Source organism: Lepisma saccharinum, chromosome 6 (assembly GCF_977018435.1).
Source record: "Lepisma saccharinum chromosome 6, izLepSacc3.1, whole genome shotgun sequence".
Classification (NCBI taxonomy): Eukaryota; Metazoa; Arthropoda; class Insecta; order Zygentoma; family Lepismatidae; genus Lepisma; species Lepisma saccharinum.
Window position 1 is genome coordinate 15692604 of NC_139234.1, and position 24694 is coordinate 15717297.

Here is a 24694-nt window from a genome sequence, read left to right on the forward strand (position 1 = left end):
CATTCTTCATAGATACATTTCATTCATGTATTTCATGTAATCACCAAACAGGAAGATACTAAAATTACAAATTCCATCCAAATGAATTTGTTTGAAAATATATTCTTTCAGTTGTATTTGATCAATTTTTAATAAAACGTTCACTGATATATGTGCTGTAATTTCTACTTTTATTCTCGCATCATGTTCAGCCTTCGTCGAACTTCTGCACCTATGAATGCATTTTTCATCCATAATGTCTTCACTTGTTTCACACCTGACGAATGTCGATGGGTGTCTTCTCATACAAGTAGAGAATAACTATGGTAAAGCAGTTCTTGGAATGTAAATGTCACACCTTCAGCATCTAAAACAGATTTTTCTGTGAGTTTGTGCCACCGTCAGTCTTCTGGAAGTCAGATGATGCTTCAAGCAGAACTGCACAACCTTCATGAATGCTGACATCATTGAAACAACTTATGTGTTTACCTGCTACCGAGAGAATATTGGGAGACCTTAGAGTTTGAATGCACTTCGTATAGTTATCATAGCTGTTTTTATTTTATTTTTACATATGAAGTACAGGAAAAATGTTGAAAAAAAAATGCATGGGCAGGGTGATGAAAAGCAAAATAAAACACCTAACATGTCCTTTGTAGACCAGCGACCTTGCAGTATGTAGTAGACACATCTGAAACATGTGAAAATGCCAAGTCTAAGTATTCTGATCTTCTAAGCTGCGAATGGTTTTGTGGCCAAAATTCAACTGGGTGTGTATTGGCAGGATCCTTCATGTGGTCCATTATTCATTGGTGCCTGTGGAAGCAGATAGATCCCTGGAGCAGTCAGAAGAATGGACGTATTTTAATTTTCTTAAATACATATTTTCTACAAGCACAAAAAAATTGCGAGTCACTAAAGTGAAGCATTCGTCTTTCATTTCCCATATTTTAGTTTGGTCCCCTGAAAAGCATAAAATTAAGTTGCACTATTTTTTTTTTCTTGTGTGAAATCAATATAAATAACATTTTACTAAACTCCCAGTGAAATTCATTACCATATGCTTTCATGTTCATAAATTATTCATTTATTTTACATGTAGTACTAGGAACCATTCATAAATATTTACTATAAAAATAATAATGACAATTACTGTCATTATAAAAAGTGTTATTTTATCCTGGAATTTTCGACAAAAGTTTGCTGCAAGTTGACATTTTGCTCCGATATGCTAGTTGGGAACCTGAAGCCAGGATCTCTTGATTACAAGACAACAGCATTACTACCACACCATTGGGAGTGCCCTTCAATTGTTTGAAATTTTGCCTTATTTACTTCACCTAGAGGCTATACATCAGCAATCAGTTTCAAACATGGTGATCTTGACTTTATTATACCAACCCGTTCACAGCATTGAACAAGATAAATCAAGGAGCATAATTAAAGAAAAACTATATAATAAACGCTTACGTGAGTGAGTATCGTTGTTAAAACAATCTTGTAAATGACATTTCACATGAGGCAGCATACATTTGTATAGACAAAATTAAATAGAGACGACTGTAACTTGGATGAAAAATGGATCAAAATGTTGAAACGATGGGGTAAAAACTATAACGAGTGTGAAATTCCAGGTCACGCAGCATCGGAAACGATCGAGTTCTCATTGGAAGAAATGTAACATACGTACGTAACAGCAGTCAGTCAGCCACTTAGGTAGGATGGGAACACAGCTCCTTTAGAAGTATTGTCAAGTCCTTATGGCATTTTCAACAGTTATATAATTTTACGTCTTTTAATCCAAAACCTTTTTACCCAATCCTGGATTTGTTTACTTGAAGTATTTTATGTGCTGATTGAAAAGAAACCTGAAGCGGAGCGTAGCTCTGTGAAACGTCGTTTACAAGATTGTTTTAACAATGAAACTCACTCACGTAAGTGTTTATTATATATTTTTTCTTTAATTATAACAAAGTGAGTAAATGCACTATCTTAAAATGTATCAAGAAGCATAATTCTACAAAACAATAACTTTATTTTGAGAAGATATTACACTTGTAACACACAGTATTTTAGTAGAAAAACCACGTATAGTAAGTCCATGATGCCTTGTGGCTTATCCATCGTCTTCATCTGGCCAACTCTCATTCTGAGGATCTCCGGGCAGAAACCGTGCAACCACCTCCAGCAACCCCTCCACCTGCTCATCTGTCAACCTCTCCTCACTTTCCTCAACCATCTGAGGAGAAACAAAGGTTCGTTTTGCATTAACCTGTAACCACTATTGCAAGATCATCAGACCCTAAATTACAATAAATTCATTGAACATTAAATTAATGTTTTTTCCAGCCCAATACAGTATTTTTATAGTGCCTACAAATGCCTATTTTGCACAATATTGCCTTTCAATGACTTTGTATACTTTATTTCACTTTCTTTTGCTACTCTTCTTCTCCACAATACACTGCATTGTAAGTTTTAGTCATTAAGTGTAAGCTTTAATACAAAATAATAAAAAAAGGCAAGAATGTGCATCACACACATTTCTTGGTCACTGAACATTGCATTCCAAGCTCAAAATGTTTTGATAATTTACTGTTACTTTTAGATCAGGGTTTCTACAATTTTGTAAAGACAATCTCCCGTTTTGTAAGTTTTCTTTCATTAATTTTGTGAAACCACCATTTATCATTATTATTGTGATTTAACAGAAAAGCAGCACAGATTTAAGAAAAGTACAATAGAATACAAAAAATAAAAGTCAATAAGTGTACATGGAAAATGAATAAGTTCGCGTTTATTGTGTATTTTGATGCATTTTTAAAATTTTATTGTGCCTTTTCAAGAGCCTACTTTACAAGTTTTTAGTGTGCATGAATTTGCACCCTGTTGAGTTCAAGGCAGTTGTGCACAGTTTGATGCATGCATACCAAGAAACCTATCTGAATGCAATATTCACAAGCTTTAAAAAATTTTGATTTGACCCAGACTACATTTAAAAAATAAAATTGTGCATTGTGCTTTCATTGCAGTGATGATAAAAGTGCTCTGAATGAATCCAGCTCTCGAAAATTCTGAATACAAGATATTCCCCACTAGGTTGAGTTGATATTGATGCTAATGTATCGATATTGGAAAGTATCGGTTTGAAGTTAATCCCTGATACCAGCCAATACTTTTCTGGAGTCTCACGAAGTCCACAAAAATGACACACAGCACTCTCACAAGAGTAAATATCCCGGAAATCACACAAAATTTTCATTATTTCTGGCAACACCATTGTGGAGATAATTGGTGTTGAGATTAAATGATGATTCCATGTGAGTTTATAAATATTTTAAAGCAAAACTCTGGTAGCTTGATGTGGTATACCTCCAATGGAAAACTTATATTATGTTAAAATTTATAAATAACCTGAACTACTTTAAATTGTTTCAATTTCAAAGCATCACTTCTGTCTGTCTCTCTTTCTCGGTGTTGGTGGAAATTGGTATCGGTATCAATTGAGCCCTATTCCCCCGGAAACAGTTCCTACCAATTGTATTTCCACTGGTGTTGTCGGCCGATGATTCAACAGCATCAACTTCTCTGCTTTTGTCAGCTTATAAGGTGCCAACCCTCTCAGGAAACTCTCTATTATCTCCGGACTTTGATGTTTGGCTGGTGTCTCCTCCAAATACTTGGTAGTCTGCAAAAGAAATAATACTGTCGTCAGGACTCTTTTTGAACTAGGATGGAACTGTGTATTTGCAACATGTATAATAGTTCCCACCATTGGCATTGACATATCTCTTGAAAACAAATGTGTTTTATGATAGTATAAATACAATTACATATTTTAACATAACGAATTCCCTCACTTTTACAGGCAATTGTTTCCAGACCAACTGTGGTGCTTTAACATGCTAATAACCAAGGGAAGAAAACTTATTGAACATTGTTCAAAACAAATCACAAAAATTAACTACACAAGCACTTTACATGTAATATTTTCCATCAAGTGGAATTTCTGTTCCAAAATTCTGCTACTACTACTACAAAAAAAAAAGAAAAAGATATTTCCTGAGTTTTCTAGATTTTTAGATGTATTTTCAAAATTTCTTGGTCTTGTCATAACCCTGACAATGATACATACCATGCCTTACATAGGATTCAAACCTGGGGCCTCTGACTTCGTAGTGCATTAGGCTATGTTGAGCACTTGTACAAATCCAGGTTGGTTATTGATGTAACCAAGTCCCAGTTTTCTTATTTTAGTAATGGATTTTGTGTGATCTTTTGAAAAAGTGCAAATAAAAACCCTGAGACAATATAACTATTCATGTTATACATAGTATAAAAAAAGGAGGAGAATATATTGGCAAAAAATAGAAGGTATTCAATTTGAAGCAAAACTAGATGTTGTATAATTTAAACTCGGTACTTAGTGTACTGGTCTATCTATTGCCTTGTGTTGGGATCTTTGTTCCACAAGAGGTAACTTTCTTTTACAAAAACTTTTGTCATATTGAATGCAAAAGTTATAAAATATTAATTCTAAATTTTGTAAATATTGAAATGCTTATACTGGTAGGTATTGAAGGTGATACATATATACTTGCGGATATTGTTAACACTTTTTAGGCACTCTTTAGTTCATACAGTGGAACCCCAATTTTACATTCCCGGAATTTACATTATCCCACATTATACATTCAGTCTTCATGGGCCCAACAAAGCAAAATGTAATAAAATGTTCCTCAATTTTACATTTTCCCATTTTTTAAGTTTTCTCAGCTTGGTCCCCTGAAAAATATAAAATCGAGGTTCCACTGCATAAGGGCAACAAAACCCTGGACAGGTGCACACTTTTGATAATGACTCTTGTCTTTATCAAGAACCATCCTTGTATTGTGGTTTGCTCTTAACGCAGCAACAGACATTTTCATTTGTATTTTTGTTATGTAGCATTGTTTTCTGTCACTTTCAGCTAATCATGATATTAAGGATAAGTCAGGATTAGATGAAATTGAAGGGACACTCGCAAAGGACACCCATGCCGGATTCAAACTCTAGAACTTTGGTGACAAGATTGAAAGTCAGTCACTTAATGTTCTTCTTGAACCAGTAAACGACATTTTAAGAATGATCACCTACCTCATAGGCAATTGTAGCCAACTGTCGCAGAGTCCGTGGGATTTTCCTCTGCCCTCGCTCATCGTGACCCTTGAGCTCTTGCAATAGGCTAAGGACCTGGAGTAAACAACAAATAACAATGGTAAACTAGTAAAATTTGTAGGAGAACACTCTCATACTCATGTGTGAAATGAGACTGGGTGGTGGCAGGGCACTAACTTATATGGGCCCGAGATAATTATAATTTGTCATGTTATTATTTACATATTTGTTAACATGATTTGTGGATTGCTTATAGAAATACACAAATAACAGACTTTTTACAGAAAAATAAGTAAAATGATACATTGTTGGCATGCACTTTATTAGTTTCTTCTGCTAGTCTTGTCATTTTTGAGAAGCCAGACCGTCGATCTGGGCATGGTGGCAACAATGAACTAGTGTTGATTGGGTGCGAGAGGAGTGGGATTTATCAAAGGGTCCATCTACAAGCACACACTGGAGCAACCAGTCATGAAAATTGATGGCTAAGAGTGCTATACCTGTCCCTCCTAACCAACCACATATGCATTATTAGAACTAGGAAGAATTTACTTCTATACTTAGGTAAGCTGAAAGGACTGGTCCTGCAATTTAAAGTGGAATTGAAACAACTGTGTTATGTGCCTCCACAGGAATTGAACCTGGGACTGCCCAAGCATAACCAAAGTCAATGGTTGTAGTGGCCAATAAAATTAATAGAGCACAAAATGAAGTAAGTACTTGATTCCGTACTCATTTACCAATACAGATGTCCCTAGAAATGTTATTTACATGAACTGATTTTAAGTTAAATCAGCTTTGTGGGCAAATAAGTACTTTATTCCAGTACATTAATTTGGTACCATGTTTTGCATTCCCTGAAACATGAATTTGTGTCTTTATATGTTTACTTGCAATTATATGTGCTCATATATTATTAATTGAAATTTTTATTTTCTTTAATCTTAAATATTTGGGATGGGCAGAAGCCCCACTGGCACCTCACTTCAGCTTGCTTACATGTGATCAAAAAATTAGACATGACAGTTACGTCAGAGGGTGTACCACGAAGTACCAACTTCTTTCCTCTTTGGAGCTAATGATCAGTATGTTGCTTCTTGGTCCGACTTCTCACCCTTAGCCTCCTTGACATGGGAGACCGTACCAGTAGCTACAGTAGTGCCAGTATAGTAGACCAGCAGTTTCCAAACTGTGCTCTGTGGAGCACTTGGTAAGTGCCACGTGGAAAGATTGGAAAGAAAAATTACTAAAATAAATGACAAATGGTGAATGTGAAATTTGTGGAAAATAGCATTGCAAATTAAATAAAACTTGACGACATTTCACATACCCAAATGCTCAAAAAGGTCCCGCACCATAGCTGTGCGGTCTGAGTATGGGACTGGTGGCTACACACCATCGTGAGATAATAGGGGAGTTACGAATGAGTAGTGAACCCCGGTCATGGAAACCAACAACGACAACAGGGAGTTCGACATGCTGACCACACGTCACCCCATAACTGGTTGGATGATCTCGCACCTCGACAGGTGGGAGTGAGGCCGGCAGTCGGTAGGTAGGCCTTGGCCCTCACAGGCTGTTGCACCACGGGTTATTATTATAAATGCTTAAAAATATTGGTCATCTGAATGTCAAAGACCCACATGTGCAATGGGAAAAATTAAGGTTATATGAGAATTTAAACTGGTTAAAATTTGAGAAAGAATTTATTAACATCAACTGACAACTTGATAAAGATAAACTAAAATACACATGGTATACGTGCACCGTGATGCAAAAAAAAAGTTAGGGATCTACTGGACTAGAGTATCATCAAAGCATGCAAGTCCCACCACTAAATACAAGGTCATGCAATCAGTAGGTTTTCTCTACTAGTGGGGAAAAGAAAAAAAATATTTTGAAATCAAACTATAAAAATTCAACCTTTAAAACAAGTAATGAACTCTTCACAGTTTTGGGGGGTGGTCATTGAAAGGGTGAAATATGTGGAAAAAGATTTGGCAAGATAAAGTGTTTGTTTTAAGTCTACTTTATGCACAGATAGGTTAATTGGGTCTGAATCTGCAGTTTAAAGTGGGACCTGAACCACTGTGCAATGTGCCTTCACTAGGTATTCAACGGGGACACCTTCAAATTCAAATCCTTCATTTGAATGGGCAAGGTTCAGCCTGAAGCTGCTCTGCCACCTAACCCATGACATGGAGTATATTTAAATTGACATTTATTATATGTGCTTACAGTATTAACTATTATTTATTTACTCAGAGTTTCAGATACAGTCTTATTTGGCCATTTTACACTGAAACAACATAAAGTAGAAACCAAAAATAACAAAAGGTAGAAACAATAACAAGGTGGGATAGATTTACATGTTCTTGGTCAGTAATATACATAAATTACGTTCTGGAAGGAAAATATCTACATTCAGGGGAAGTTTGTTGTAGATTTCTGGGAGCCTGCAAAACAAGGAGCGTTGTAGAAGGGATAGCCTAGTGGTTGGGTTGTAGAAGAGTTGCAGGTTGCGCGTTTGCTTTTGGGGTACCCTAAGTGAGAATTTACTGATTAGGAGATCTGTTCTGATTTTGTCATTTATTATCTTATATAAAAATTTCATGTCGGCTGGATCACGACAAAAGGATGGAGTGTGAATATTCAGAGCAGCCATGGTGTCTGATTTGGATACATGTCGAAAGGAAGGTATTCTATGGCGAACAATTGCAAGAAAGAAACTGAGAACAGAATCTATTCTGGTGAGATTGTTTTTTGAGGCCATTGCCAAAATTGGAGAACAGTATTCAAGGAAGGGCGAGATGAAAGATTTAAAGAATAAAGCAAGAGATGATGGGTGTTGAATCTTGCTAAATCTGTATAGAAGACCGAGAATGCGTATGGCTTTTTTAGTGGTAGCTATAATATGATAATTAAAAGGTACGATTTAGCTACAAAATGCTGCTTTTGATCAAATAATTATAATAAATGTTACATGAATAAAATGATACAAGAAATGGTGAAGAGACAACATAAAAAATAAAAGTAAAATAATAATGAAAAAGGACCCTAGACAAACTTGAGATAGCTGGATGGAAGAACTTTTCAAAGGCAACAGGATTAGACATGAACAGGGCAAAAACGCTAGCTCCAAACTGTGATACGCAGAGCTCTTTATAATCTTCACACCAGCTTCATCAGATCCCTTGTAGAAAATTTGAAAAAGTGGGTAATGAACTACATATAAATTCATAGACACCAACAAATGTACGTATAACAATGTAAACACTAATGGATGATTAAGACGCATGTCAATTGTAGAGGACTTACTCAATATGCATACAAGGAAATGTAATTTTTACAAGTCAAATTCAACTCTGGTACTGTCTTTACAACTAAATCTCTCAGCAACCTGTGCACAGAAGTGCTTTGCAAAATACTTGTCAACAATAAAAATCTCTGTTCCAAGGAAAAAGTTGTGCTACTCCTTTAATGAAGAACACTACACTGCAGGCACGTATACAGTTCACTGTATTCAGAGGGTATTTACCTCACTTATTGGCAGGTTGTGGAGTAGCATGACCTTACAAGATTTAACATCAACATATGTGTGTGATAATTGGATCACTCTGTATGTAATGAACAACTTTAATGTGCAATGGATGAAAAAACTTACCTCGTAATTGCTTAATGCGGCAGCATTATGGTTCACTCTGTAGATAGAAACAAAAATACATTAGTTTTCCAAATGCTTATGGATGCTTTCATGAGGAGGTGGGGGTAGCATTGGGCTTTCAGGAAACAAATGGTCAATTACAGGAACTGAAACGGAAATAAGAAGAACTGAATATTTTTAATGTTCAATTGGTAACATTATAGTATAGGGGTAACGGATTTCTTCAAATTTACAGGAGAAAGTACTTACGGAAATCATTTTCTGTAGCGTTGTGGAAGTTCGTTAATGTAGTTTTGATCCATTTTAATGCAAATACATGTTGTTTTCTGCAAAAATCTCTGTCCGTCACGCTGTTTCTGCTGCCACCATTTGCTTTCTGCATGAGAGTACAATGTTCTGTGTGTTAAGATGATGCAACCCCATAGTCAGTGTTTCAGCCTCGCCATATTTTCACTAGAACATAACGTGTCTGTTTATTTTTTTTTAACTATGCTTGCCTAACCTAACATAACCTAACCTTACGGAAAATGGTTTTTGGGGCTAATATCAATGGTTTTTGGGGCTAAAATCAATGGTTTTTGGGGCTAACGTCAATGGTTTGTGAGGCTAACGTCAATGGTTTGTGACATATTAGCATAATTTCAAATCCGGGCACGAAAGTAGGTATTTTCTGGTGAACGAGGTTGCAGCACTGCATAAATCGACAAAACACTCGCACAACGCACCCTGAAACAGTACGCTATCGCCCGCCATAATGTGTTACAGAATCGAAATAACAAATAACAGTAAGTACTTGTAAATGTAAAAAAATAGACATTATCTTAGTTAGAAATGCATTATTTCACCTTAGGAAATGTTCCGCATTCCAAAATAGTACGTTAGCAATGTAAAAAAAGTGTGAAATATATGATTTATAGGTTTCACCCCTATACTATAATAGTACCGTTCAATTTATAAAAACCTGATTTGCAAATCAGAAGGTTTCTTGCTATATCCATTCAACTCTCGGAAACATGGCAGTAATTAAGTGAATGTGTGTTTACTTATGTTTTTTGAGTTATGTCCTTATCAATACATAAAGAATAATTACAACCTCAATCGTCAAAATATTTGTCAATACTAGCTTTCAGCAATCACATGATTGATTTAAAGGGGGTGGCCTTTTCTGAAGGCATCTAAAAGTAAACCTCACTTCCACGTAGTACACCAAGTTAACTGCAATGTTACCAGATTCAATGATGCTCTGGTACCTGGACTCGCAGTTTATCTTGTCACCATTCATCCCCATTGTTGCAACTAGTCAAAAGTAGCAGAATTAAATGTTGTCAATTGGACGAACATCTTTCACTTGTTTATTTCATCACTTTTTACATTTGTGCATTGCGAAACATTCTTTAAGGTGAACTATTGCTTTTCTAACGTTTTGTGATGAAAATAATGTCAATAATAGCCCCAAGAACCATACACGGATAGCCCCAAAAACCATTTATAAATGCCCCACGAACCATTCATAAATAGCCCCACAAACCATTTATGGAAAGGTTAGGTTAGGTAAACATAGTGGTTGTAGTAATATCGTGAAAAACACATGATTTACCGCTGCAGCAGATTCTACAATGACAGAAAATATATCCACGAAGTATCCAAATGCTAGAAAAACTCATTCCAGTAAGTACTTTCTTGTGTAAAAATGAAGAAATACGTTCCGCCAATAGGCATCTTTTACCGTAGCAGAAATGTGATGTTAAATAAACTAAATCAAACAATTAATTTAAAGATCACACAACAACAAAGATTCATAATGATACATCTGTAAATCTGTAATACACAGCACAGTGATTGACAAAAAAAAAGTAAATGAACTAAATTTCGGTTTTGCAGGATAAATGGCACAAATTTTAAGACATTTCTTGTTGTCTTTTAGAACATTCTGTGCAGCTGTTTTTTAAATTACTGATACATTCCTACAGCTTCCCTGAAAGTATAAGAGACAAAACTGTAGGCCCAATTCATATCAGCATGTAGAGTCGGTCTATATGCATGTATATGTATCTGTGTGTGTACGGGGGGTGGGGGGTATGGATTACTATGAAATCTGGCACTTGTAAAAACACAAAAATTACATGTGCCTATTCTGGGATTCCAACATAGTATCACTGGAAATCTATACACCTAATATATGGTTAGTGGTTGCAGATTTAAATTGCACCGTTATCATTTGGTTTTGATGAATCTACTTTCAGACACACCATCAAAGTGCTTTCCTCATTTTCCTTGGAAGCCCTAAGATTGAGAAACCCTTTCTATATGTAGAATTTCCAGTGAATCTAGGTTGACTGATGTTTCATGATGAGATTTTCCCCGTGTATGGAAAGGATTATTTGCAAAATCACCACTGTCTATCTTGGGCCCCCACTAAAATACAAACCTCTTATAAATAAACTTACACTTCCATAATTGATTACCACGCTTGCATTTAAAGTTTAAGATTTTCGCTTCGCTTCTCTACTGTTGGAAAACAAAATGCTTATTACCTACTTCATTTTCTAAAATATAACGTCAATGAAAATGCTATATTACGTATGTCGTGTATCCATATGCAAGTGACAGATAACAAGTTAATTATTTTCTGCCGATATTTTTACCACCACCGAACCGAATCAAAGAGAATGGGATTCTCTTTGAACCGAATGTTATGAAACGAAAAGTTTGTGTTTGTTTACAACTTATAAAGTGATAGTGATAGTGATTTTTATGTTGGAATTGGTAATGTCACTGGCACAGCAAACAACACGTTAAACCAAGGATAATCCATTACCACGTTGCTCTCTGCTATTACATTATCCTTGGTGAAAAGGATGAAACTGCCCGATTAATTTTATGCTCGCCATGAAATCCCGCCCGAAAGATTACTGCCATAGTTGGCGATTTTTACGTAAATTATATATGGGAACTTCAAGTTGTACTTTTCTGGAAGTGTCTATTTTACATGGTTTTTTAATAATTGTGGACTTGAAAGTTATCTGTTATTAGAAGTGAAAGGTTCAGGATTAGATAAATACATACGTGATAGGTTTTGAACGCGAAAAGCGTAAGAAAGTGTGACTATCGAGTGCTACGATTGTGTTGTGACAGACATTTTTCTAGTTGTTTCAAAAGGATACCGGGAAACAATTAGATCGTCCCAACATGGAAGAAAGTAGTAATGAACTTAACGCAGCCAATGCTATGTTAGCTTTGGCTGACGTAACGGAAAACCAGAATGATGGCCGTGTGCACGAATGAAGATCAAATTTTAAACTCGGATCGGGAAAGGATCATTGGAGAATTCCATTGCACCAACACGGTTCAACACTTGATCGCGATCTAGGAACATCAAAACGAGTTTATCTTCTGATCGGCCATTCGCCACCGTTTTGGTGTCTGATCCTGGTTCACGATACTGACGCTTCGACTGCAGGCAGTTGTTTTTGAATATAAAAAGAGCGGAAAGTGATATCAAGGGCGTGCAAACGCTAGAGATGTTGGATGTACAATGCCGATAATTCGAGAAATGTGTAAAGTAAACTAAAAACTGCCAAAATAATAATAATAATTTGTGGTTCTGTGGCACAAAGTCGAAATGTTTCTAAATACTGTACTTTCTATCCCAGAACACAAAACATATGCATGTGCAAGGTAAATTACAACAGAGGAAATATGATTGTATAAATTTACGAAAATACATGTTACTGGCTATTTACACGACACGACAATAATATAAATATATAAGAATTAAGAAATGAAAAATTCAAATACTTACCACAATACAGTAATAATAAAAATAAAATATCTTTATTGAGCGGGCGAGCGTACCATACCATATTAGCGTACGCTGTTCTCTCGCGAATGCATTTCGTAAGGCATTGAAGTCCCGTAGAAGAAGGTTCCATGCTTTCTCCTTATCCTTTTGTCTTGCGCCGTCAGTTCTTTTTTTAAGATTATTATTTCTTTACATACTACTACATCCTTGTACTCGTCGACAAGGTTGACCAGTACATTTCTCAAATTCAGATAAGTTTGCGGCCCGAATTACTTTCTTCTCTTACACGTTGATACTTTAACACATCACACTACTCTGTGGGGTTCTTGATTGTCATTTGTTTTAGCCAACCAATCAGGTATAGCCTTACAAATTAATCTCGGATCATTTGAACGGAATCTCGTGAACGTCGTTTTTCGTTGGTGCAATGCAAATCTTTAAACCAAGTTCATTTAGAGTGGATTACAATTGATCTCGTTTATCTGAACTTCGAAATAATCGGCGTTGGTGCACGCGGCCATGACTGGGCAGATATAAATGATCGAGAAGAAGTTGACATGACGGATCACAAAAGCAAACGTGTTCCCAAAAGGCAAAGAGAGGAAAACAATGAAGTAGGCCAGGAAAAAGTAGCTAAATCACCCACATCTGCTATACCTAACTTTAATTATTCTAGAGATCATTCGGGACCATATATTGTTTTATTAGAAGGAGTGGATAAAAATATTGGCAAACTAAATGGGGGAAGTTTGGGCAATTTTTTTCGTAAAAACGAAATCCCAGTTGATCTAGTAGAGCAATGTGGACGAAATCGGGTGAGAGTCACATTTGCTAGTGCACAAGCAGCCAACACGTTCGTTAATGACCGAACACTACACACACAACTAGCCGTACTGGCCCGCGTACCCCAATCGTTAGTTCAAAGAGAGGGTTTAATTTTTGGCGTGGCCATAGACTTAACAGAAACAGATATTCTGGAAGGAATTGATGCTGGTCCCATACAGGCAATAAGTGCCAAACGACAACAAAAGAAAATTTGGAACTCCGATGCGAATTTCACACTCAGAGATTCCACTGTAGTGTGTGTCACTTTTCGCGGAAACAGACTTCCAGAAAAAATTATATTAAATCTCGAAATCAAGGACGTACAACCTCGTATTAGACCTGTCTTGCAGTGCAAATGCTGTTACAGACTGTCTCATGGTGCAAATCAGTGCAAATCGAAAGCAAATTACCCACAATGTGGATCCCCAAAGCATGGGGAATCTTGCAACAAACCACCCCAATGCATAAATTGCAAAGAACAACACAATGCTCTAGATAAGAATTGTCCAGCTAGGAGGGAAGCTCATGCCATACATACTCGTATGGCAATAGAAAATATTTCTTACTTTGAGGCAAGCCACAAAATACGGGGTACATATGTAGCCCCTCTCACAAAGGCGGAGGTATTACGATCACTACACGATCCACATACATACCCAACCTTACCTACCCTGGAAGCAGGTACCTCTTTTGGTGGACCACCGGCCTCTACAAGAAGAAACACTTATTCCAACATCGTGAGACAAGAACCTCCTACAAATAATAAAGCTAACTCTACCCAGGACTGTACACCTCTGGTGCGCCCTACACGTGGAAGAAGACGTAAGAAGAAAAATAATAAGAAAACCTCTGACACCTCGGACTCTTCTACCAGTGCCTCAGATGATGATATTTTCCATCCCTCACCCCCAATAGGATCCCGAGCCTTTCCTCCGCCTCGTAGTACAGGAGCTGGTGCACTTGGGAGAATTCCACCCAAGAGTACACCAGAAAGTATCACGATTCGTACAGACGAGAAGGTTCAAGGTCAACAAGGCCTAACAGAGACTCGTTCCGATAACACTTTACCCCCTATGCGGACATATGGTGCCAGAGACACATTATCTCCCGAACAGCGATCAATATATCGTTCTCTACTTGATCTTATTCCGGATCTATGGGCCTCTGTAGTTAATATACCAGAAATACACGAACAGGAGAAAATAATTAGAAGAATACAAGAACTTACGTCACACCTCTTGTCTATTATGTCGGGTCGTTAATACGCCCCGATATCTTTCATATTTATCTCTATCACCTCCCCTCCCTTATCCTAAAAACATGTCCTTGCCTGTTACTCTACAATGGAACGTGCGCAGTCTATCGGCACGTAAATGCGAAATTCAAGATATTTTGGCGGATTACCGTCCACAACTTATCTGTCTACAGGAGGTGAAAGGTACACATCATGAGAACTATCGGTTACCACACTACATAATGTACGGCCCTCCCTTTGACCAAAATCAACGGGGAGTTGCTGTATATGTCCATGAAAATATACCCCATTCCGTAATTAACATTCCACATTCCCTCCCAATAATAAAAAAATACCAAGGTGAAATAGCTGCCGCCCGAATTAAATATGCTTATTATTTATTTACGCTTATATCTATGTACCTTCCACCACATCCTCTTTCTCAGAATATCCCACTCTCAGCTTTGAACGAACTTTTTACAATCATTCCGGGTCCATATTTGATAACAGGAGATTTTAATGCACATAACTCTCGGACGGATAGGCTGGGAACCACAATAGAAAATTGGGTTACTGAAAATAACCTTATTATTCTGAATGATGGTTCCCCCACACATTATCCTCATAACGGATCCAGCCCGACGAGTATAGACCTCACTTTAGTATCACCACATATATTCAATAACATCAATTGGTTTAACGACATGGATTTAAGAGGGAGTGATCATACCCCAATTTTCCTTTCTTTACCGGCTAATTTATCGACTACAAGCACAACCGTACCTCCGGTTCGTCGCTGGAAACGCGATTCCATAAACTGGGAAAATTTCCGCACTTCTTTTCTCCGTTTATATTATAGTGATGATTCGGCTTCAGTAAGGACCATTACATATACCCAATTCTTGCAAATGCTAACAATCGCACTCGATGACAGCGGAACAAGACAAAAGTTTTACTCTTTTGACCGTTTTCCAAAACTCTATTGGTGGAACCCAACCTGTGCCGCAATTAAAAAAAGAAAGAAAATATTAGCAAAATTATACGCCAGATATCCTATGCCGGATACCTGGCGAGAATTAAAGAATGCCCAGGCGATAGCGAAAAAAACATATATCAAAGCTAAACGTCAGGCATGGAAATCATATTGTCAGTCTCTTGACCTTAACGTGCCAATTAGTATAATTTGGCGGAAATTCAATTCTCTCCGACATCCCCATGTTTCCCATCCACGTCCAATTGATACTTCATGGGAATCAGATTTTATGGATCTTCTCACCCCCCCCCCCCCATCCGTCCCTATGCCTTCCCCCTTTTATGACCGTGAACCTACCGAATTTACTGATGACTTCCCAGCTATTTCAGTTAAAGAACTAAAAAATATCCTTGATAAAATCAAATCCACGGCACCTGGATACGATGGTATTACCTATGAAATTCTAAAGCACTTACCAGTTCAAGGGTTCGAAATTCTTGCTGCGATTTATAATTATGTATATCGCAGAGGAAAAATACCACGTGGCTGGACCCAACATATTGTGATACCTATTTTAAAACCAAACAAACCAACCATGCAAGCCTCTTCATATCGACCTATAGTTTTGATACCAGTTATGGCTAAACTATTCGAACGTACCCTCCAACATAGAATCGTTTGGACACTAGAAAAACGCCAATTTTTCCCATCCACACAATTAGGATTTCGCATCGGTCTTGGTAGTCAGGATGCTATTGCTACACTCACTGTTGCTATTCAAAATAGCCAACTCCTGAGACAATTTTGCTTCAGCTTATTTGTTGACATCGCTAAAGCATATGACTCCGTTGACATTTCAATATTATGCAATCTTCTTGATTCAATAAACATTCACCCGATTGTGGCTAAAATAGCTTGGAATCTATATCAGGAACGTATTCTGGTCTTCTGGTTTCATAATGATGTGAAGGGCCCGAGACTGGTTCGGAGCGGAATACCACAGGGCTCCCCTCTGAGTCCCCTCCTATTTAACATTTACACCAAATATATACATCAAATACCAAGGGCCACTCACAACATCATTCAATATGCTGACGATTTTTGTTTTTATCAAAGTACATCAGACACCACACAAGGAATTTTAGAATTGCGCAACCTGATTCATACTCTACGTGTTCAATTATTATCTCGCGGTTTATCTTTTTCTGCCGAGAAATCAAAAATTATAATATTTAACCCTTATACATCAAACCGACACCCTAACAATCTGACACATATACTACAGATTCCGGTAGTATCTTCCTGTACTTACCTGGGGGTTTCCTTTGATAGAAAATTAGATTGGAAAGTCCATATTAACAAACTGCTAGCAAAAGGAAAACAAATAATCAATATTCTAAAAGGTTTGGCGAACACGAAATGGGGTGGACACCCCTCCATTATGACTTTGTTCTACAAAAATTGCTTTCGCTCTTTATTCGAGTATTCGGCACCCGTTTATGGTGGGACGATTGATACTTGGGCCGATAAAATAGACATTTTACAGAGACAGGCACTCCGTGTTTGTCTAGGATTAATGAAATCTAGTCCAAATATTAGTGTCTACAACGAGAGCGCTGAACAGGCCCTTTCATTTAGACGCCAGTATTCTACTACGAAATTTCTATTTAAAATATGGGAAAGACACAACCATCCTTTCAATAAAGCATTTGCAATACAACGAAAACTGGGTGAAACTTTACCCTTGGATAGATCATGTTCTAGATATTATTTTTTGTATTGTTACAACATAGATAGAGAAGCATATCACTTAAGTTACACTATAGAAAATCCCTTGATTTACACTTTGAGGATTCCTACCGAGTCACCTGTCAATGTCAATTATGTTGATTTCGGTCGACATGAATATTATAAAGAAATTTGGCCAGACTATGACTTCATATACACTGACGGATCAAAAGATGACGAACATGTCGGCTGCGCATTCTACGCACCTTGCCAAAACATAGTCAGACAATTCTCCTTACCGCAAGACATGTCCATATTTTCGGCAGAATGTTATGCCATACACCAGGCATTGCTCTATGCCCGTGGAGCGGGATTTAAAAAAACTCTAATTCTAACTGACGCAATGAGTGTTTTATTTACACTCGATCGTTGTGGAAAAGATGCATACCGCATGCCCATTCTCCCGTCCCTGATCTTACAAACTACATTAAATCTCCGCCAAAATGATCAACGAGTGCAATTTACGTACGTAAAAGCTCATAGCAATCTTAATATATATCAGGATTTAGTGGACCAATACGCAAAAAAGGCAAAGAACACTCCTTTTCCTACTCCCCTTCGTTTATCCTATACTGATCTTCTACCCCGAGTTAAAATGAAACTTAATTCCCAATGGGAAGTTCGGGCACTTAATCAAATTGCAAATACGACCACTTATAAATGGTACGCAGAAAAAGTAGTCAGTCGACCCTGGTTTCATAAACTGAAACTTCCTCGTGAAGTGATAACTTTCACACTTCGCCTACGAACGGGACACGTTTGCACAAACGAACACCTAGCAAGACTGCATCAAAATCCCTCCCCTGCTTGTGATTGCGGAGAAAACAAACAAACGCCAGTTCATCTCTTCTTCCATTGCCCGTTAAGAAGCAAGTACAGACACGCTCTTTTTAACTGTTTACACAGAGCCAAAATACCATTTCCCATATCCATACCATCCCTATTATCGTCTCCTTCACCGTGTACGATGTGGATATTATATAGTTTTGCCAGACAGAATGGTATTCAATTTTGAAATTTGTGTGTATGTTCAAGCTTCTGATCAGTACTAAAATACGGTGAAGTGTAATATTACAATATCTTTACGACCACAACTTACTATGACTTCGATTCAATGGTACTTCTGCTCACAAGTGTACTACATCGCAGACCTTTGACCAAAACTGCCATATACCCGGCGGTAAGGGTCACAAAGAAGAAGAAGAAGAAGAAGAAGAAGCCATAGTTGGCAACATTTATAAGACGAATCGAAAAACTGAGCATCGGGCGGCGTATCATGATTACGTGGTCTAAAAATATACCGTGTTAATTTTTATTAATTTAGTGCTTGTAGACCTAATAAGAATGTATTTGTAGTTTTCTAACGTATAAACTGTATATGTATTTTTCTATCTACGATGAACTGAACATAAATGCGAATTAACAAGTAGCATATTTTCAATCATAAATATGACAGCCTATCTATCTGTCTTAGATGTCATGTATATAGGTCAATATATTTTTTAGTGTTGTTATTTAATAATGGATACGGATACGTGTGTGTTAATTAACTGTTAGGATATCGTAAATAATGGTACCACGAGAGAAAGTGCGGCCGTTACAGGCTTTGCTGGCAAACTTAAAATCAACGTCAAGTTCCGTCGTGTATCAAGCACTAGTCGAAGTTCGAACGAAAGTCATTAAATCTTCAGAAGGGACCAGGGCATTTATTGAATCTGGAGGTGTGAAGTACCTGATAAGACTCCTACAGAAGCCTAATGAAAAAATATTTGACGTGACTCTAAGCATTTTGGGAAATTGCTGTTTAGATGGTGAAGCTAGAGTTCAGGTAAGTTCAATGGTATATGCCCCCCCTCTTTATCCAGTACTATTACACCACAAAAGTAAAATTGGTAAAACTTCGATAGCGTCCCAACACCCCTCACTCGTTCATTTCGTCATTTTTAACATTCGTACTTACCTATTCTGCATCGCGAAAGTTTTTTCAAAGGTGCTATTTTGCTTTTTTCATGAAAAAAAGTTCAATTTTTGACATAAAGAATAATTATTAAACCATTGACGTTAGCCCCCAAAACCATCCACAGGTAGCCCCACGAACCATCACGGGGATGAGGGGCTACGAGGTTAGGTTAGGTTCCATTAGCACTCATTTCGTTCATTTTAGCATATACGGACAACATTGGTTTCTCTCGATGAAAAAAAAATACCAACAAGCACTTCTAAATGCTGCTGAAACTCATTTCGGTAAGTAGTTTCTTGTGTAAAAATGAAGAAATCCGTTGGAACGCTATCGAAGTTTTACCGTAAAATTAAGCTCAGAAATATTTCCACAGCTCCGAACTGAGTTTCCCAAAATCCATCTGCCAAACTGCTGGCTATGGACTTATCCCACCAAATCCATCAAATCACCCAGCAAAATTTCAGAATGTCACCCACCGACTCAGATTTTAAAGATATTGGAGGTGTATTTGTTAATACTACCAAGGTGTGGCAAAACTTTTCGGTACCAGTCTGTTATAGGGAAAACACATTTCACTCGTCCATTTCATCTTTGTTTACATTTGTACTTACCTATTATGCATTGCGAAACATTATTTAAGGTGGGATTTTGCTTTTTTTCACTGAAATAATTGTAATTTTTCACATTACGAGTATTTGTTGTTCGTTGCTTTTTTGCTTCTGTTACATGCAATATGGCGGGCAAATCTCGACTAGCGTTGTCTATCATCTGTGGGTATGCAGTGTTTCAAACCATCTTAACCGAAAAATTCCTACTTTCGTGTTACAGATTTTTTTTTTTCTTTCTGGGTTCCAAAACCCCACAAACCATGCATGGATAGCCCCACCACCATTTACGGATAGCCCCACAAACCAGTCAATTAGCCCCATGAATCATGCACGGATAGCCCCACAAACCATTCATGGCAAGGTTAGGTTAGGTTCTGTTAGGTTAGGCAAACATAGTTAAAATTGTCATGTTCGGGCAAAACAGTGGCGGCGTTGGAAACACTGGCCAGGGGTTACATCATCGAACGCACGGAACATTTGGTTCACGTAGTCGAAGGTAATGGAGGCAAGAGCTTTTGTGCATCAGAGAGACATTAATGTCGAAAAATACATGTTTTACCGGCCGAATAAATTGAACGAAGGGAGAAAACACTTCCACGAGCTTTCAAAAGTCTACAGAAACTCAGTTCCGTAAGTACTTTCTCCTGTAAAATTGAAGAAATGTGTTTTCCCTATAACAGACTCTTACCAAATTTTCTTCTGTAGACCTTTCAGTTCCTATTGTTAATTTTAGATGAGAAGAGATAAGCCCACTTTTGCAGTTTATACAAGGAGCACGTTCTACATGTAGCTTATCTAGAATCTGCAACTATATTACATTTCGAGGAGAGTAACTGTATCCAAGTTACTTTCTCTGCACAGTAGCTGTAACAGCAGCTCTTTCAAACAGTGACTTTCCAAGGAATGGTGATAATTTTTGAAGCTAAATAGTTAAAAACAAAGCTGAAAAACAAATTGATGTTTCGTTGTATGTATCGGGGAAGTGTACATTACAGATTCAATCAATTTTGGAGTGTTTTGAAGCAGTCAAAGTCAGGGAATTTGGTTTTTCAAAATGGGCTAGAACTGTGTTACTTGACATCTGACCTCTTGCTCTTGAATCACATTTGGCAATTGAATTGTCATTTGATGTCATATGTCAAAATGTCTTAATATAGGTTCATGTCATGATATTAGGAGTAAGCTACATACAGAAAAGTTCATTTTTGGCCCCAGTCGCTGAGTGGTTATCACATTGCGCTATGACACCAGGGGGTCTCAGGTTTGAATCCCGGCCTGGCCATGGATGTTTGTGAGTGTCCATTCATCAATTTCATCATATCCCATGCCCATCTTCGCAAATTTGTCAAAAGTGGCACAAAAGTGAAGTAAATAAAGCAAATCAATCGATCAACAAATGTTCATTTTGCTTTTTTGTTTGTTTGCCTATTATCATGAATAATGCCTGTTTTCATGTATAATGTGTATAAATGCTTATTTATCTAATATTCAAAATTATCTTCACATTGCATTAAAACAATTGAAATGTACAGTAGTCAATATTTTCGGAATATGTTATACTTGCACTCGGCATCATAAAAATTCTAGTTCTTATTTCTCTTACATTTCTGGTGACACAAAACTTCTTTTTAGAGATGTTTTTCTAAATTTCTGTCTTCTATTGTACACGGTCACTTGCAACTTAAGTTAATGCAAGCAGCACCATCAACAACTCCGTCCCTTCCTTAAGTTGTCAATCACTTCCTTCATTCAGCTGCCCCTGTACTAGTCGTACCTCCACAGCAAATATTAACTAGGTGGGGTAGGCTACATGGCTATCTGCAGCTTGATATTGTGCCAGCAACTTTACCATGATACTGGATATTGTTAATAATCTCAGTGAAGATGATACTTCGCCAATATACATTGTTTGCAAAACTGTTGCTGTTGAAGGACAATGTATGAAATTACTTGGTTTTTCATTGCTGCCAACTATTCTGCATTATCAGATGTGATCAAGTGTCGTAAGATAGAAATATAACACTGGTAAATGCATTGCATGTTGTGCATGACATTCTGCTGAAAATTCTAGCAGTTCCAGGTGTTGCAGGCTAAACTGCACAAGGAAAATGTCAGCAGGTTCTTGTTGATGATTGGAACTTTCAGCGGTTAAAAGACACAAGAATGATTCTTAGATTGTGTTGACGGATAGAACAAAAAACTGAAAAGTGGAATATTTGAAGAAGTATCTTATTGTCGTGTGCAATCAGTAACTATTCCTTAATGACTGTCAAGGACTAATGTGCTGAAACAGTGATATAGTGTTCTAATCAGAATGCAAAGTATGTATTATTTTCTTTGGATTTGGATATGATGTGTAAATTCATATGATTACTCAGGTATGTTGTCCTAATTAAATAGAGTGCAATTTAAAGATGCAAATCATTTGAGTAATTTTTTAGTATATGTTTAAGTGCCTATTATCTAGATTTTTAATTCCTTTTTGCCTGCCAATTTTAAATTTTTTTAGTGCCTAACGTCCTGTCTCTAGGTATGAATTAGTTGTAAAATGTTGCTAAGTATCAACATTAAGTTTTGTTTGCTGTAATGCAGATATTGTGTCTTTTTTTTGCAGTTCAGAAGATGGAAGGGCATCCCCCCTTTAATTCTTATTTTGAAGAACATCACAAAGGACAGCATAGTCAACCGAGTATGCAGGCTCATGGGAAATTTATGCAAGGAGTCGCAGGTCGTAGATCTACTCCACAACGAGAATGCCGTTCCAGCACTAGTATCTGTTATAAGGGTGTCGGGTAGCAGTACAGAGACAAAACAGATGGCTGTCAGAGCTTTGAGGTAAGTTTGCAGTTCTGTTCACTCATGAGAAGAAAAATTTGCATTGTTTACAGGAGATTGTGTTAAATATGAACTTTTTCATTTATTTTTTAGTGCAGAGATTTATTATAGTGAAGTTATTGATCATTTCATACGGTACCATTTCATCACCTTGTATTGTATGTCCTATGTGTAGATACTTTAATTTGCACAATCACTAAAACAGCAAAAAATGAGAAACATTAATCATTGTCAAAGTAGGTGGATAAAATAACATGCTGAACATATCTTTCATGTATACTTTGTGTTTAATGCAAATTTAATATAGCTACCATGTGATTTTTAGTGTTTCTCCCAAATTTCACATATTTTCCAGCATATTCTGCGAGAATAAACTTTCAGCGCACAGCATACTTCCCTGACAAACTACGGTCCTACCATATATATCATACAATCACTGTCTTAACTAAAACGTTGTAGGCCCAGCAGTGTGTCATGTTTTTGACCCCCTTCCCCGCCATAGTATTTCTTGCGCTATGTGACGGTTACAATTAAGGACCCCACACACGGAGATGCTGGAAGTGCGGCAACAGAACGGAACAGTTTTGCTTCCGGCATCTCGGTGGGCCATAACCCTCAAGATAACCTGCAGACTTCTAGCCGGAAATTCCGTGCTTCGGTTCCGCGCATTTCCCTGTAGTGGGCCTTACACAATTTGATTTCAATAGTAGCAGACAACAGAAGTTCTGTTGCCGAATATTTCCGTGTTTCTCCACGTCTCAGTGTGCGGGGTCCTTGATAAATTGTATGCTTATAATGTTTTAAGTCAGAAAATCCACATCGTGTGGCTGATGCTTATTGCAAGAAGTTTGCATTTTAGAGCAAAACACGTAATGAATGTGTATTTATCGAACAATCAAGATACAAAAAATAAATAACGATATTAAATTCAGCATAAAATTATTATTTGAAAAACTAAAACATTCTCTTGCTTGCTTTGGCATGAGCAAAGTGTTTCACAGCATGTTCAGCATTTAGCTGTTCCATTTGCCTGAACTCATTGTTCAAAATGGTAATAATAATAATAATCTGCAACCAACGCACAAACACGTTCACATAATTTTCCAGAACCCATCTCGTTTCTCATTTGTCACATGGCCACTAGATGAGTGTATTCCAACTGCTTTGCCATTATAGAAGAAATGCACCTTGTACATTGCAGGTTTGTTATTTCAACATTATTTTGACCAACAATTGTCCAATACATTGTAAATCAAATGTTGGGCCTTTCTCGAAATGAAATCTTGGCTGCAGTTTTGTCTGCAATAGAGATTATTTTTGCCAGAAGGTATAGTCTCTTGCTAGATGCCATGCATAGATTGTAAATTAAATGTTACAACTGACACTTTTATTTAGTGCATTAAATAGTTGGTTTCATGAAGTTCACAAGTTTCATTACTGTCTATAATCCAGTGCAGGCGTCTGGTGTTAAGAGGTAAAAGAATATTGCAGGTTAAGGCACCCCACTTTTCACAGAACCTTCTCCTGTTTCTTCTACTGTGATTACAATACCACACTTCACTGTTACTCATAAATCAAATGACGAGCTGTTTCCTACGCTACAAATGCAACTGATGAAGCCTCCTGTCTCACTCTTTCCCTCCTTTCTGCCCCTCTACAGTGCTACAGAGCTGCTGCTTGCTCTGCAGTTCACACCTGCGTATAAGTACACTCTTTTACAAATCGAACAGGTTGACCAGATCTAGTTCAGTGGATCGTTAGCCATATCCACATTGCACATAGTGAATGGGGATTTAATTTCTTTGAAATTGTTTTCCAAGGAAATTGTTGGGAACAATTCTTTATCTTAGTTATTTTTCTTCTATTTGA

At 37.2% G+C, this 24694-nt stretch overlaps 2 protein-coding genes across 4 annotated transcripts in view; one reads left to right on the plus strand and one right to left on the minus strand.

Moving 5' to 3' along the window:
- Window positions 1-2000: 2000 nt before the first annotated feature.
- Window positions 2001-11595, minus strand: Polr3I (RNA polymerase III subunit I). Of its 3 annotated transcripts, XM_083123567.1 has the most exons (6): window positions 11484-11595; window positions 11381-11452; window positions 8801-8837; window positions 5116-5211; window positions 3515-3667; window positions 2001-2218 (listed from the first exon to the last, which is right to left on the minus strand). In XM_083123567.1, the coding sequence occupies exons 2-6, from the start codon at window positions 11395-11397 to the stop codon at window positions 2096-2098; spliced, it is 426 nt and encodes a 141-aa protein (XP_082979693.1). In that variant the 5' UTR covers window positions 11398-11452; window positions 11484-11595; the 3' UTR covers window positions 2001-2095. The 3 variants fall into 3 exon arrangements, with proteins under 3 accessions (XP_082979693.1, XP_082979695.1, XP_082979694.1); XM_083123569.1 differs by lacking the exon at window positions 11484-11595 and having other exon boundaries at window positions 11248-11477; XM_083123568.1 differs by lacking the exon at window positions 11484-11595 and having other exon boundaries at window positions 11381-11461.
- Window positions 11596-18690: 7095 nt separating this feature from the next.
- LOC145988994 (armadillo repeat-containing protein 5-like) overlaps window positions 18691-24694 on the plus strand; it is an 11685-nt gene continuing 5681 nt past the window's right edge. Inside the window, exons 1-2 of the mRNA XM_083124295.1 lie at window positions 18691-19250; window positions 22605-22825. Of these exons, the coding sequence (XP_082980421.1) occupies window positions 18993-19250; window positions 22605-22825 (479 nt within the window). The 5' untranslated portion in view covers window positions 18691-18992. The remainder of the gene's footprint in view (window positions 19251-22604; window positions 22826-24694) is intronic.

What these genes read in the sequence shown, in the direction of transcription:
- Polr3I (XM_083123567.1), bottom strand. An exon ending in CCGCATTAAGCAATTACGAG is followed by an intron (nt 5,212 to 8,800) that starts GTAAGTTTTTTC and finishes TGTTTACTCCAG; the next exon opens with GTCCTTAGCCTATTGCAAGA. An exon ending in CACCAGTGGAAATACAATTG is followed by an intron (nt 2,219 to 3,514) that starts GTAGGAACTGTT and finishes GTTTCTCCTCAG; the next exon opens with ATGGTTGAGGAAAGTGAGGA.